General features: G+C 36.9%; 1 protein-coding gene across 7 annotated transcripts in view; it reads left to right on the top strand.

Moving 5' to 3' along the window:
• ADGRL3 (adhesion G protein-coupled receptor L3) overlaps positions 1 to 16009 on the top strand; it is a 784489-nt gene that overhangs the window by 747852 nt on the left and 20628 nt on the right. For all 7 annotated transcript variants that reach the window (XM_053607086.1, XM_053607089.1, XM_053607085.1 and 4 more), the window contains one exon: positions 1921 to 2017. In XM_053607086.1, the coding sequence (XP_053463061.1) occupies positions 1921 to 2017 (97 nt within the window). The remainder of the gene's footprint in view (positions 1 to 1920; positions 2018 to 16009) is intronic.

Genomic DNA, 16009 nt, shown 5'->3' with positions numbered 1-16009 from the left:
AACTGGACCCCAATTTTTCCCAGGCCACAATGTCAACTCACTGATTATTACACAGGAACTTTAGCAACTCCAAGATCCTACGATGAGCTGGTCACACACCAGGCATGGGGCTGTGGGGGTCATGGCTGGGTTCAGACTAGCTGACTAATGTCTAAGTCACATTTTCAGTTTTGCTGACTGAAGTTTTCTGAAAAAGGCTTGTATTTAAATTGATAAAGTTATAAATCAAGAAGTAATTTTTTCTTAACTCAGACTACAAATCTAATTTTTTGGGGGGTGGTGCCTGTGGCTCAAAGGGGTAGAGTGCAGGTCTCATATGCCGGAGGTGGCAGGTTCAAACCCAGCCCTGGCCAAAACCCACACACACAAAAAAGAATAATAATAATTTTTTTCATAAATGTGGTCATTTTATGCAAAGTAGGAGCAATTGTTACATTTGTTCTTTCACAAATGTTCAACTGGCTTATGGGCATAATAGATTAAATTTCTTTAAACAATTCTGTTTATATGCTTAGAAAACTAAGGTTCCTATGCCCTTTAAATATCACTTATAAATTTAATATATCTGATTCTCTCAAATGCATCAACCGTTAGACTGAAAAGTCATACACACCTAATTAGCACTCAACCAACAGTTAAGAAAATGAGTGAACAGTGTTTTCATAAATACTATCCTCAAGTTCAATGGACTTTTCTTTTATCTTACAAAGAGAAAACTATATTTAATATGAACCTAATATTACCCACTAACATTTGAAAAACAAATATATAACTGTTTAATGTATCAGACTAATTTGACAATGACATTTACAAAAATTATTTTTAAATACAGGGTGGCCACAAAGTTCGTGTGTGATTTTGGATTGCACACTATATTATTTTAATTAATTTATTATTTTTTTTTGAGACACAGTCTCACTTTGCCTCCCCTGGTAGAGTGCCCTATAGTCACAGTTCACAGCAACCTCTAACCTAAGATTCAGAAAACCAATTGTCTAATATTCTAAGATTAGCTACTCTGATTAGTCAAGGTGTCCAAATATATTTGCAGCATAACCCTTTAGTCGGCCTCGTTTCACAATCAGTAGCATCAATATTTCTTAGAATTATTTCATCCTTACAAAAGCTTCTAGAAATATTCCTCCCTCTTCGCAGAATTGTGAATGTGTTTTTGGTCTTTAATTCAATAAAATTGCACAACAGAATAAAATAGAAAAAAAAAGTGGAAAAATATCACACTGTTTCTTGAATTATCCAACACTTGGAAATTTGGATTTCAGAATGTAAATAATAATGTAAGAATTTTCCGTTATCTATTAAACTTCCTGCTGAAGTAGTGACAGGAACCTACCCACTAACTTTATTGCCTTCAACAGAAAGAAAAGTCAGGATAGTACGTAATCTCTAAAATTACATTGATCTCCTCATAAAAGCTATGGAAAACCTAAGTTCAGTAACATTTTAATCATATTCTGTGTTCTTTCTTCAGCTCTGTCTTGCAAGATGCCGATTTCCTAAACTAAATCTTTGATTAGTAAAACTAGCAACTTCATGCCTATTTAAACATTCCTAGTCCCATCAAAGACACAGGGAAATACTTTGTTTTGCTTTAGAAACTAAATTTCTCTAATTCTAACCATCTAGAGCACACTTTTGTGTATCTTCAACATCTTTCAATGGGTACAGTCTTTTGCATTTATATTTTAATGGTTTTGATTGTCTTTGGTGTGGGCAATAAGAACGCAGTGACCAAGAACCATGCATTATCAATAATATTACTCCTAAAGTTCTCATCCTGCTGTTCTGCAAGTCCGTAGAAGTTGTTTATTTGCCAGATGCTGGAAACAAAGGGCTCATATAACTAGGAAGAAATAAAAAGAATGATTTGTGTGAAAATTCATTTCCTTTCTGCCCCCCCAGAGCCGCATCCGTAGAATGTGGAACGACACAGTTCGAAAGCAGTCCGAGTCTTCCTTCATTACCGGAGACATAAACAGTTCAGCATCTCTCAACAGAGGTAATTAGAAATGATGTTTCATATTTATTACTTTCCATAGCACTTTAAGAAGTTCTTGAAGGCGTTGCTTTATTTTCCACGTCTGAGCCCTGTTCCACATGATAGGAAGATTGCAAGGCTATGAAACCTGTTTGAGCTTAGCAGGGGGTTCCACAATTCATAAGCCACTTTTTTTTAAATCCTGAATTTTTCAGGAAATCCTTTCTGAAAGGAAGTTAGAAAATGAGAAACTTCTTTTTTCCAGTCATCTGCTGCTGCTATAAACTGGTGAGCTGTCAGGGCTCATTGGAAGCAGTGAAAATGGGCAATTATGTGGCTAGATAGTCTGCTTAGCATCATAGAATCCCACATTGTCTCAGGTATAAAGCAATTTCATAGTCTTAGTGAAACTAAAAATATACTGTCTAATGCCTTCTTAAGGCAACCTGTGTACTTGGGGGAAAACTCGTACCTGATCTTAATACCTTAAATAATTATCTGGATAATACTAAGTATTTAAATATCAAGGAAGAAAAATACTTTTATGTATATAACAATCTCTTTGTGCACATGTGCTTGTGGGTAAAATGGTCCCTGGGCATTACTTAAATTTTTTACATGAAGTTCCCTTAACCCACTGTCTTGCTTAGGGTTGGATTTTTCTTATTATTTGCATGGTGCCTGCTGTCTCTCTCCTCTCCCCTGTGGGTGTGGGTGGGGGGCTGTGAGGGGACGATTGGCATTAATTTAACTGAAGTAAAAATGACTACATTTCTGCAGAACCAAGAGGATACTACAGTCAGCAATGGGATGTATTTATAGCATAGATTTCTCTGGGACAGTGGCTTTTGTATGAACTTAAATTATTATCACCATCAATATTCTTTTTTTTAACCCCAAACTAGACTTTGTTTTCTATCTGTTTCTGTCAACTTTTTGTTACATTGAACGCTATTTAAGAACAAATGATGTAATAATTATGGCTTATAATTAACAAAGACCCAAACGCTGGTGCTATTCTTTTTACTCAAACAGGTTGAATCTAATTTATGTAAAAGAAGTTAGGAAAATCCAAATTGAGTTTGATTCGGGGATCCATGTTTGAATATAATCTTAATTGCATTTCTTATGTTATTTGGGCAACGATATAGTAACTGTAATGCAGTGAGGATTTTAAATGATTTAGATCACATTTGCTTGACGAATAAGAACAATTAGTAGGAATATTCCTCCAAATAGGAAGAAAATACACTAAAATGAAGTATCTACCTTCTTCTGTTTCGTTATTTATTAGCTTTTTATTTGCTAGAATATATTTTGTTAATCAGTCTCCAAAGTAGTCTTCCCTTTTTCAATTTTGCTTTGATGCTTATTTTGTGGATATTTATTTAAATGTAAATACTTTAATTTTTGACATTAATTCTCAGATCATAGGGAGAAAATTACTTACAAGTGCCTCCAAAGCCTAGGAATTAATTTCCGTAGTGACTTTTTTATTGGAATTAATTTGTTTTTGTAGTAACTTTTTTATTATTCAAATATCTCATATCTAGAGAATATAACGTAGTATATTCCCTTAAAGAAAACTATCCTAGGGGGTGGCGCCTGTGGCTCAATGGAGTAGGGTGCCGGCCCCACATGCTGGAGGTGGTGGGTTCAAACCCAGCCCCGGCCACAAAAACTACAAAAAAAAAAAAAGAAGACTATCCTTATCAATAGGGTAGACAACTCTTACATCTAATGATTATAGCAGCCATAGAATAATTTTTTAAACAAAGGATGAAGTAATACGCTTTTAAATGATGCACTGTTTATTTGCCCATTATAAGGCTGGATAAGATATGTAAAATTATTATCTTGCGTAGTATTGTCTAAATGTTTGCACAGATACTAAGTTTATAATTTTAGTAAAAACTGCTTTAAATGAATAATTTTTTATGACTTTATAGTCACTCACATATAACATTTCTTCCTATTTAATTCCTGCTCAAGAATTTCACGAACTAGGAATATAGTAATATGTGGGTGGTTGGGCCAGATTGAATATATTTAAAGAAAATAACATTTATATTAACTTTTTATATACATAAGTCTGCTTATTAAGATCTATAGTTTTAGGGTGGTGCCTGTGGCTCAAAGGAGTAGGACGCTGGCCCCATATGCCAGAGGTGGTGGGTTCAAATCCAGCCCCAGCCAAAACTGCAAAAAAAAAAAAAAATCTATAGTTTCAAAGGACATTTCTAAAGCTATTAGAGGGAAGGTGTAAAATTTTTTGTGATGTGGAGTAGATTACTTTAATGATGACTGTGGGTGGTGGGTAGGGGCTTAAATTGAACTGATAATTCAAAGCTTGCCGGGTGGGGATCTTTTTCACTGAAACACATACTCTTCTTTTTACGGAGTGACTTTGATGGTGGTACAAGGAATCACAGCCATCTTCTTTGCTTTCTGTGTTGGTTAACTATACGTACACCCCAAGTCACAAATTCCGAGTTTTATTCTCATCTCATTATTTTTTGTCTTAGATGAATGGAGTACGCACACTTTTATTTCTTAGTATTATCTCGCTAAACCCAGCCTTTAACCTCCTTGTCTAATCTCATCTCCTTCCCGGGGTCCTATCTTCCCTGGGCTCAGGCGTGCGTAGCATATTTAGGTAGGTGACACCCGAGATTCATCTTTTCACATAAACACCTCGGTCACCCCAGCAGCACGACTTCTCACTCCTGTGTTTTCAAAAGATTATATTCTGTATTTTTAAAACAAAATTCTGAGACGCTGCATCTTTACATCTTTGTGCATTCTGTCTTCCCGTTCATTCTTAATTTCTTGCAGCTACCATTATTTTTTTAAATTCCAACTCCATTTTCCTTTCTTTCTAAATTAGATTTATCGAATTTCTTATTTTTGTCTTTGACACAGTTTTGGGCCTTGAAAACTACAAGCTGTTATCTAAAAGTCAGTTCTATTTTGACTTGAGGTTTGCTTTCCTATTCATTCCACTCCCCAATTCATCAAAGTGCTGTTATATTAAAATTTTGGATGTTCTATCCTCTCGTCTTAAAAATGAGAATCAATCATTATCATCTTTTGGATCCATTAGGAATGAAGAATACACCACACAGGGCAGAGCTACTTCTCCGTGTTTTTGTTTTTTTGAACCATCGCTAATATTCTGTTCTTGAACCAACTCTTCACATCATATGTGTTGGACTTTCTTTCTATGTTTCCCACTGTGATAAACTTGATTACTATTGAATTTTACTCTTTGGAATCATGTGAAACCTTGGAAGATTTATTGATTATTTTTAATGGATGTACTAATTTTTATTTATTCTCTTTGGAAGTTTATTGTTTTATCACTTCATCTCTTTAAAACCTTCCATTGAACCTGCATAACATCTATTTTTATGAAGATGTTTCTCAAAATGCTTTTGGTACATTTCCAATATTTTTTTTTTTCTCAATGCTACATACTCAGGCAAATCTAGAATTCCTTTAGGCCAATACTCCAGCAGTACTATCAAGTTTACTTAACCACTGCACACACAGGTGGAAGGGGGTTTAGGACAGCTATAATGTGATAGGATTACTGAAGAGTTTAACAAAGGTTCATTCTCAGCCAAGCCCATTATGGGACCACAAGAGGGTTTACTCATTGGTTCAGTTAAATATTTACTGTTTTGCTCCTATCTTGAAGGTTTACTTAGCGCTTAATCACTGAGCTGCTTGGCTCGGGGCCTGTGGCTCAAGCAGCTAAGGCGCCAGCCACATAAACCTGAGCTGGGGGGTTTGAATCCAGCCAGGACCCATCAAACAACAATGACGGCTGCAACCAAAAAAAATGGCCGGGCGTTGTGGCAGGCGCCTGTAGTCCCAGCTACTTGGGAGGCAGAGGCAGCAGAATCACTTTAGCCCAGGAGTTAGAGGTTGCTGTGAGCTGTGATGCCACAGCACTCAACCCAGGGCGACAGCTTGAGGCTCTGTCTCAAAAAAAAAATAAATAAATAAATAAATCACTGAGCTCCTCCCAGGACTATTGGAAATCTGATCCAAATCCCTACTAGCTCCAACTCCCTGGCAGTGGTGAGAAGGATTTATGGCTAGAGTTGTCTTTCCTGTCCGTATCTCCCACTCATAATCTCTACTGGCTAAAACCTCATCTCAAACAATTCAGATTAATAGGGCCTCTAGAACTTGTATTTGATCAAAAACGAAATGTTGGCTGAGAAATTTCCTCTGGCCGTTTAATTAATACTTAAACATTTCTACTCTTTTAAAAGGTAGCTCTAAATAGAAATTAGAATATTTTCTGAAGTTAGGTTTCATTAGGCTTCATCTCATCATAAATATTATAATGGCATTTCCCATTTTCTTTTTATTTAATTATTTCTAGAGAGGTCGGAAATTTCCATTTAAAAATCAAATTTTGGTAGATAGCTCCTACCAGTATGGTTATCTTTGTTTGAATTACAAAAAGATGCCCTACTTTCCACCCCAGCTATAGATTTATTGCAAAAATATGCCCTCTGTGTGGTAGAGTTAAAAAAAGGCATTTTTTTTATCCTTGTAGAACAATGGCTTGGCTGGCTTCCTGGGATTTTATTCCCCCCACCCCCCCCCGGCTCGAAATCCTATCCTCCATCTTATCAACCTTCCACACACGTTAATGTAATGTAGATTTTTATGCCTGGACATCCGACCAGCAAGGCTTTATTTATTTAAGCCAAATTTAGTTGTTCTATGTAGGAAGACTGAGCTGTAGATGTGTCGCTCTTATTTATTAATGCTGATGGATTCTCTTTTCAGGGTTCAGATCTGAATTAATCTTCACATTCTTAGTAAATTTATGTCATCATTAAAATTATAATTACCTGTGACGATGCATTTATTTTCATAGACTTTTAAGGGTAAATTTTGGCTCTCAGTCTATTGGCATGACAACATCCTGAAAGGGGACCCCACCAGGACCATTTATGATGTAAAGGGGAAAGATGCCGCCTTTCATAGGTAGTTTGCTTTGTTTTGTTTTGTTTTGACATAGAGTCTCAAGCTGTCGCCCTGGGTAGAGTGCCATGGCATCATAGCTCACAAAAACCTCCAATTATTGGGCTCAAGGGATCCTCTTGCCTCAGTTTTTCTATTTTTTTTTTTTTTAGAAGAGACAGGGCCTCACTTGTGCTCAAATTGGTCTCGAACTCCTGAGCTCAAGCGATCTGCCCACCTCAGCCTCCTAGAATGCTAGGATTACAGGCATGAGCCACTGTGCCCAGCCCGTATATAGTTCATTTTGACTTGTAGTTCTGCACGGCAGTGTTAAGAATGGACACTGATTCAAAGTCACTTTTAATCACTTTTAATTCAGTGAATTTTGGCAAATTTCTTAACTTCTCTGGGTGTATGCAATAGGGAAATAAAATAGTACCCACTTCAGAAGATCCTTGAGAGGAATAAATAAGTTAATATGTGTGAATTGCTTTGAACACTGCCTGGAACATAATAAGAACTATTATAATTATTATTTTATTCAGAAGTTCACTTATATTTTCTAATAAATGAAGACTTGTCCTTGCTGGTGCTGTCAAGCAATCAGATATTAAAATTCATCATTCACTACTGAAGGTTTTTTCTCCTTTTTATTTTCCAGAAATAGGCAGGAGGAATGAGGTGGTGACTGGAATGTCAAATAAAATAAATAATAATTTACCTAAGATAGCACTACCTTGGAGGCTAACAGAACAAATAAATGAATAAAACTAAATTGTTTCTAATTTAGAAATTAAATGCAAATTACATCTGCCTGGTTATATTTTAATACTTTTGATTTGTAAACATGTCTTAATATCGAAGAAATAAAGGTAATATATTTTTTGTCTCTACCTTGGATCATGATATAAGCAAACAGTGCCTTCTCTTTTCTTTTGAGCCATGTCCTGCCTTTCAGAAGCTTAGAGAATGCTAGATCAATTCAGGCAGCCCTGCTAAATAACCAGCTATGTTGTGGAGCAGAGATGTGAGCCAGACTCCTGGTTAACTCCTGTCTTCTCAGAGCCTAAGGGGTCTTTCCGAGGAGACATCTGCCATTTCAGTGATGTTCAGGCTTCTAAAGATATTTTGCTTTTATATTTTTAAAGAAAAATGCAAATGAAAAAATGTAAGCGGTGTTAAACTGTGATTAATGACTTACATAAATGGAAACTGCTAGGGTGAAACACAAACTCATTCACTGTACTTTATTAATGTCAGGAAATAGAATGAGGCCTCCATTCACAAAACATGCCGTATTGTCCCAAAGCCTTGCTTTTTTGAAGAATTACAAAATCACTGGTTGTAAATATTGACTGGCTCCTAACATAAGCTGACATCTGTTTATGAAATTTGCAAAATCGATAATGTCCCTGTAGTACTTTCATGGCTGACACATCGGAGTAGCATGTATCACAAATTCTTTTTGTTTTAACAAAAGAACTGTTATGACGAGAACGCAGATAAAAATACCCCATGGCACAAGTGAACCTTCTTTGGACATTCACCAATATGTTTTTGTCTAGCATGACAACAATTTTGTTATTTTTATTTTTGATGTATAAATGAAGCAACAGTGTTCTCTCTGTTAATTGGTTTCCTTTCTATATGTTATCAATAGACAGAACAAGAAAAGGAAAAAATAAAATAAAGAAATCTGTTTTAGGAAAATCAGTTTAATGATACAAAAGGCAAAATAGAGACAGATTTAAAAAGTGAGCTGGCAGGTCACACAATTAAACATTACTATGAATATATTAATTTTTAACCCAAGAAAGCCAAATAAATTTCAGAATTCACTCTCTATTAATGTGGCAAAATGAATTCTGTTAGATATTGATTTTACTGTAAATCAAGGGAAAGGTCCTTACTATACAGTTTTGACAGCATCCATAAAAGAAAAACTCAAACGCGTGCTCAGTTGGCATTCCCGCCAACACTGTGTAGGAATTCTTTTCTCGCTGCATCCAGGCCAATATTCAATGTTTTGGGACTTTTTAAAAAAACATTCTCAGTGGATTTAGATGGTATCTCATTGTAATTTTAATTTGCATTTCTCTAATGATTAGAGATGTTGAGCATTTTTTCATGAGTTTGTTGGCCAGTCGTCTGTCTTCATTTGAAAAGTTCCTGTTCATGTATTTTGCCCACTTTTTAATGGGGTCACTTGATTGCTTTCTTGCTATTTGCTTGGGTTCTTTGTAGATTCTGGCTGTCAGTCTTTTATCAAATGGATAGCAGGCAACATTTTTCTCCCCATCTGTGGGTTCACTATTTGCTCTTTTGATTGTGTCCTTGGTGGTGCAGAAACTTTTTAATTTGTTCAAGTCCCATTTATTTTTTTGTGTTTTGGCTGAGATGGCTTTTGGGGTCTTCTTCATGAATTCTTTGCCTAGGTCCATATCTGTAAGAGTTTCTCCAACATTTTCTTCCAGGATTCTTACAGTTTCCTGCCTTAGGTTGAACTCTTTTTATCTTTCATGAGTTACCTGAAAGAAATTAAAGTAGACCTAACATTTGCACTAGGAATCTCACTGCTTGGTATATACCCAGTGGAGGAAAAGGTCATTTATTTAAAAAAAAAAAAAAAAAACAACAGCAACAAAAAAACACACCTGCACTTGCATGTTTATAGCAGCACGATTCACAATTTCAAAGACGTAGAAACAACCCAAGTGCCACAAATACATGAATGGATTAATAGAATGTGTGATATGCTTACTAGACGGTACTCCTCAGCCATAAAGAAATGGCAATCTAGTATCTTTTTGGACAACCCGGATGGAACTAGGAACCATTCTTCTAAGTGAAATATCACAAGAATGGAGAAACAAACCCATGTAGTCAATACCAAATTAGGACCAATTGATCAACTCTTAAGTGCTCATATGGACGTAAATCTCATTGAAAATCAAGCTGGGGGGATGGAGGAGAGAAGGGTAAATTCAAACCTGTTGGGTACGGTATGCACTATCTGTGTGAAGGGCACACTTGCGTGTATAATTTTAACACAATGTGTACAGAAACAAAGTATGTAAACAAAACATCTGTACCCCCTAAAGTTCTGAAATTTTTTTAAGTTCTCTGCAAGTCCCTTTTATCCATCACTTTCAACTCTGCCTCTGAGACGACTCCTGCTAATCATCCAGTCTCTAGTCTCTCACAGCCAGCCACACCATAGTAAGCATGGCTTCAATTTATGATTATTATTATAATTAAAGTCTTTATAGATCCCTTTGCAATGGATCATTTTTTTAAAGAAACACTATAAATTTAGTGATTTAGTGATTCTCCTTTAGCACATGTGTGGCTCTCATTTGCATATTGTTTTCTGTTCATTATTCCTTATCCATTTTTTATACCCATGAAGAAATTGTGTTTCTTGCTTCAAAATCACATGGCTGATAAAAGTCAAAATGTAGATTCCAAATTAGATCTTTCTGACCACAAAGGCTTACTCATAGTAATAAAAATATCCATGTTTCTCATATAAAAAATGTGTATGAAACTTGTGGAAGATTAGAATATAGACATATAGATGTCAATTTCTGTGGAATGTATTTCTTTTTTTTTTTAATTTTTTTTTTCTCATTTCTTTTTTTTTTTTTATTGTTGGGAATTCATTGAGGGTACAATAAGCCAGGTTACACTGATTGCAATTGTTAGGTAAAGTCCTTCTTGCAATCATGTCTTGCCCCCATAAAGTGTGACACACACCAAGGCCCCACCCTCCTCCCTCCGTCCCTCTTTCTGCCTCCCCCCCCAATAACCTTAATTGTCATTAATTGTCCTCATATCAAAATTGAGTACATACGATTCATGCTTCTCCATTCTTGTGATGCTTTACTAAGAATAATGTCTTCCATTTCCATCCAGGTTAATTCGAAGGATGTAAAGTCTCCATTTTTTTTAATGGCTGAATAGTATTCCATGGTATACATATACCACAGCTTGTTAACCCATTCCTGGGTTGATGGGCATTTAGGCTGTTTCCACATTTTGGCGATTGTAAATTGAGCTGCAATAAACAGTCTAGTACAAGTGTCCTTTTTTTTTTTTTTGTAGAGACAGAGTCTCACTGTACCGCCCTCTGGTAGAGTGCCGTGGCATCACACGGCTCACAGCAACCTCTAACTCTTGGGCTTACGCGATTCTCTTGCCTCAGCCTCCCGAGCAGCTGGGACTACAGACGCCCGCCACAACGCCCGGCTATTTTTTTTTGTTGTTGTTGCAGTTTGGCCGGGGCTGGGTTTGAACCCACCACCCTCGGCATATGGGGCTGGCGCCCTACTCACTGAGCCACAGGCGCCGCCCAGTACAAGTGTCCTTATGATAAAAGGATTTTTTTCCTTCTGGGTAGATGCCCAGTAATGGGATTGCAGTATCAAATGGGAGGTCTAGCTTGAGTGCTTTGAGGTTTCTCCATACTTCCTTCCAGAAAGGTTGTACTAGTTTGCAGTCCCACCAGCAGTGTAAAAGTGTTCCCTTCTCTCCACATCCACGCCAGCATCTGCAGTTTTGAGATTTTGTGATGTGGGCCATTCTCCCTGGGGTTAGATGATATCTCAGGGTTGTTAGAAAAAGCATTTGATGAAATCCAGCATCCTTTTCTAATTAGAACACTGAAAAGTATAAGCATAGGTGGCACATTTCTAAAACTGATTGAAGCTATCTATGACAAACCCACAGCCAATATTTTACTGAATGGAGTAAAACTGAAAGCTTTTCCTCTTAGAACTAGAACCAGACAAGGTTGTCCTCTGTCACCTTTACTATTCAACGTAGTGCTGGAAGTTCTAGCCAATACAATTAGGCAAGACAAGGAAATAAAGGGAATCCAAATGGGAGCAGAGGAGGTCAAACTCTCCCTCTTTGCTGACGACATGATCTTATACTTAGAGAACCCCAAAGACTCAACCACAAGACTCCTAGAAGTCATCAAAAAATACAGTAATGTTTCAGGATATAAAATCAATGTCCACAAGTCAGTAGCCTTTGTATACACCAGTAACAGTCAAGATGAGAAGCTAATTAAGGACACAACTCCCTTCACCATAGTTTCAAAGAAAATGAAATACCTAGGAATATACCTAACGAAGGAGGTGAAGGACCTCTATAAAGAAAACTATGAAACCCTCAGAAAGGAAATAGCGGAGGATATTAACAAATGGAAGAACATACCATGCTCATGGATTGGAAGAATCAACATTGTTAAAATGTCTATACTTCCCAAAGCAATCTACCTATTCAATGCCATTCCTATCAAAATACCAACATCGTACTTTCAAGATTTGGAAAAAATGATTCTGCATTTTGTATGGAACCAGAAAAAACCCCGTATAGCTAAGGCAGTTCTTTGTAACAAAAATAAAGCTGGGGGCATCAGCATACCAGATTTTAGTCTCTATTACAAAGCCATAGTGCTCAAGACAGCATGGTACTGGCACAAAAACAGAGACATAGACACTTGGAATCGAATTGAAAACCAAGAAATGAAACTAACATCTTACAATCACCTAATCTTCGATAAACCAAACAAGAACATACCTTGGGGGAAAGACTCCCTATTCAATAAATGGTGTTGGGAGAACTGGATGTCTACATGTAAAAGACTGAAACTAGACCCACACCTTTCCCCACTCACAAAAATTGATTCAAGATGGATAAAGGACTTAAATTTAAGGCATGAAACAATAAAAATCCTCCAAGAAAGCATAGGAAAAACACTGGAAGATATTGGCCTGGGGAAAGACTTCATGAAGAAGACTACCATGACAATTGCAACAACAACAAAAATAAACAAATGGGACTTCATTAAACTGAAAAGCTTCTGTACAGCTAAGGAGACAATAACCAAAGCAAAGAGACAACCTACACAATGGGAAAGGATATTTGCATATTTTCAATCAGACAAAAGCTTGATAACTAGGATCTATAGAGAACTCAAATTAATCCACATGAAAAAAGCCAACAATTCCATATATCAATGTGCAAGAGACATGAATAGAACTTTCTCTAAAGATGACAGACGAATGGCTAACAAACACATGAAAAAATGTTCATCATCTCTGTGGAATATATTTCAAAGAGTCCTTTATTGTTAATTACCTAATATGGAAAATGAATATTCTTAACAGTGTATCTTCACTTCTTTATTTCTTAAATTTCAAGATATACGATTCATTTGCTTCCACTTAATTTTATTCTAAGTATGGGCTTTTAGAGTAAATTCATTCTACCCATGCACAAAAAAAAAAGTCTTGGAAAAAAACTGAGTATGTGAGGTGATAGATTGGCCATAACCTATTACTTTACAAAACTATTTGATATGGAATCTCAGTTGTAGAGCTTAGGTTATAAGAAGAATGTTACTGTCCTTCTTCTTTTCTTTCCTGGGAGCTTTCAAAGTATTTTTTGGTAGAAACCCTTTTTTATTTTAATTTTTTATATTTCAGTGAGAGGACGACTATTTCAGTGAGGCTGGGCACGGTGGTTCACACTTGTAATCTAGCACTTGAGGCCAAAGCAAGAGGATTTCTTAGAGCCAGGAACTCAAGGTCAGCCTGAGTAACAGCAAGACCACCCCATCTCTTCAAAAAATAGAAAAATTAGCCAGGTTTGGTAGCACATGCCTGTAATTCCAGCTTATTGAGAGAGTGAGGCAGGAGAATATCTTGAGCCCAGGAATTTGAGTTTGCAGGGAGCTATGTCAATGCCACTACACTGTGTGGTAAAAAACGGAAAGAAAGAAGGGAGAGAGGGAGGAAGGGAGGAAGGAAGGAAGGAAGAGAGAGGGGAAGGAAGGGAAGGAGGGAGGAAGGGAGGAAGAAGGAAGGAAGAGAGAGGGGAAGGAAGAGAGGGAGGGAGGGAGGGAGGAAAGAGGGAGGGAGGGGAGAAGAAGGAAGGAAGAGAGAGGGGAAGGAAGGAGGGAGGAAGGGAGGAAGAGAGAGGGAGGGAGGGAGGAAGGAAGGAAGGAAGAGAGAGGGGAAGGAAGGGAAGGAGGGAGGAAGAAGGAAGGAAGAGAGAGGGGAAGGAAGAGAGGGAGGGAGGGAGGGAGGAAAGAGGGAGGGAGGGGGGAAGAAGGAAGGAAGAGAGAGGGGAAGGAAGAGAGGGAGGGGGGGAGGGAAGAAAGAGGGAGGTACGGAGGAAGGAGGAAGGAGGAAGGAAGAGAGAGGGGAAGGAAGGAGGGAGGAAGGGAGGAAGAAGGAAGGAAGAGAGAGGGGAAGGAAGGAGGGAGGAAGGGAGGAAGAAGGAAGGAAGAGAGAGGGGAAGGAAGGAGGGAGGAAGGGAGGAAGAAGGAAGGAAGAGTGAGGGGAAGGAAGGGAGGGAGGAAGGAAGGATTTCTACCTATAATCACTTAGTAATAGAAAGGATATAACTTATCCCAGACCTTTGTACTCCTAAATTTGATAGTCATTGAAACTGTGTTCTTTTATCTTAGGACAATATAGTAATGCATGGAATAAGTTGAAAGAATATTGTAATAGTAACATTGTAAATTAATCTTATTACTTTCATAACCTAATTCTGGTTTTCACAAAAACTATGAAATGTTTTACAATTAAAAATCTAAAAATAAACAAAACCTGAACTCTTTCTGTCATCCAGACCACTAACATAAAAGTAGTGATGATATAAATGCTGTGCATAAAATGCAAAGTTAACTAACAGCGTCATTGGTTCAAATTATTTTTTCTATAAAATGAGTTAATTTTTATCTGCTATTCTGAAGTAAATAGAAATTAATTCAATTATCTAGAAAGCTAAAACAATCAAGTTTTACCAAGTTAAAACAATCAAGTTTTAGCAATAAAAGGCCCTAATCAGAAAGAAAAAAGATACTTAAATTGCCATTACCGGTAATTGTGCAGTGTGCAGTGACGCTTGGTCTTGTAGAATTGAATGTACAGGCTTGCCCTTTGCATAGCTCAGCCTTATGTTCTCGGTGTCATTTAAAAGTAAGTGTTAGTGTGGTGGGTGCTCCTATGATCTCCATAATAAGTTTTCTCAGTAAATGCTTCAGCCCATAAGACAAGCTAGCTAACACATTCATAAAAGTAATTTACAACCCTGAAAAATGATTGAGAATTGGGAAAATGTTGCGAAGACATATAGATTGAAAGGAGATAGTCAATCTTCATTTAGAAGAATAGAAAGTGTTTCCTGGGCGGCGCCTGTGACTCAAAGGAGTAGGGCGCCGGCCCCATATGCCATTGGTGGCAGGTTCAAACCCAGCCCCGGCCAAAAACTGCAACAACAACAAAAAAAAATAAATTAAAAAAATAAAAAGAAACAGTATTTCCTGAATTAGCCTCAATAGATAGAATGGAGTGGAGCTGGTTAGGATCTCATGATAAAGTAGCCTTCTCTGAACAGCTTCATAAAACCTCTTCATTCATAGATACCTTGTTGTAACTCATATTTATTTTTTCAGACACTGTTTTTCAAGTATAAGTTCCAATTTGAAAGTTCAGGTTTTAGTCAAGACAGACTAGCAGGTAAGATTAAATAATTTATCCAGTATAGAAAATGACACCAATACCGGGCAGTGAGTTATACTACAAGACATACTTTCTTCACTTTGGTAAATTATCTTCTATGTATTAAGTAGTTATACTTCAATTTGTTCAAAGTTTGTTTTATTTAGCAAACATACAGAAGCAGTGTTTGATTTGCAAAGAAATGTCGCTGTGGATCTGACTGTAAAGCATTAGCAGATTATCAAGAGTGATTCAGAGAAAACAGAGTTGCTACTATGTAAATAACAGAAATGGGGTTTGCTCATTTTTTGATTAACTAGAAAGAACCATGGCTTACTGGCATTTTGCCTATGGTGAAGCCAAATTGGCCTTTTATTTTCAGGCACAGTATTCTTCATTTTGAGTAATAAGCTGAATAATTCAAAATGCCCAAGTTAACAGAACACAGAAACGCATGTCTTTGACCACGAAAGGTGAATTTTAGGGATGAACGAGTGATGAACATGGA

This window comes from Nycticebus coucang, chromosome 10 (genome assembly GCF_027406575.1).
Source record: "Nycticebus coucang isolate mNycCou1 chromosome 10, mNycCou1.pri, whole genome shotgun sequence".
In the NCBI taxonomy this organism is placed as follows: Eukaryota; Metazoa; Chordata; class Mammalia; order Primates; family Lorisidae; genus Nycticebus; species Nycticebus coucang.
Note: the sequence above shows the minus strand (reverse complement) of the source record. Positions and strands in the feature narration are given on the sequence as shown.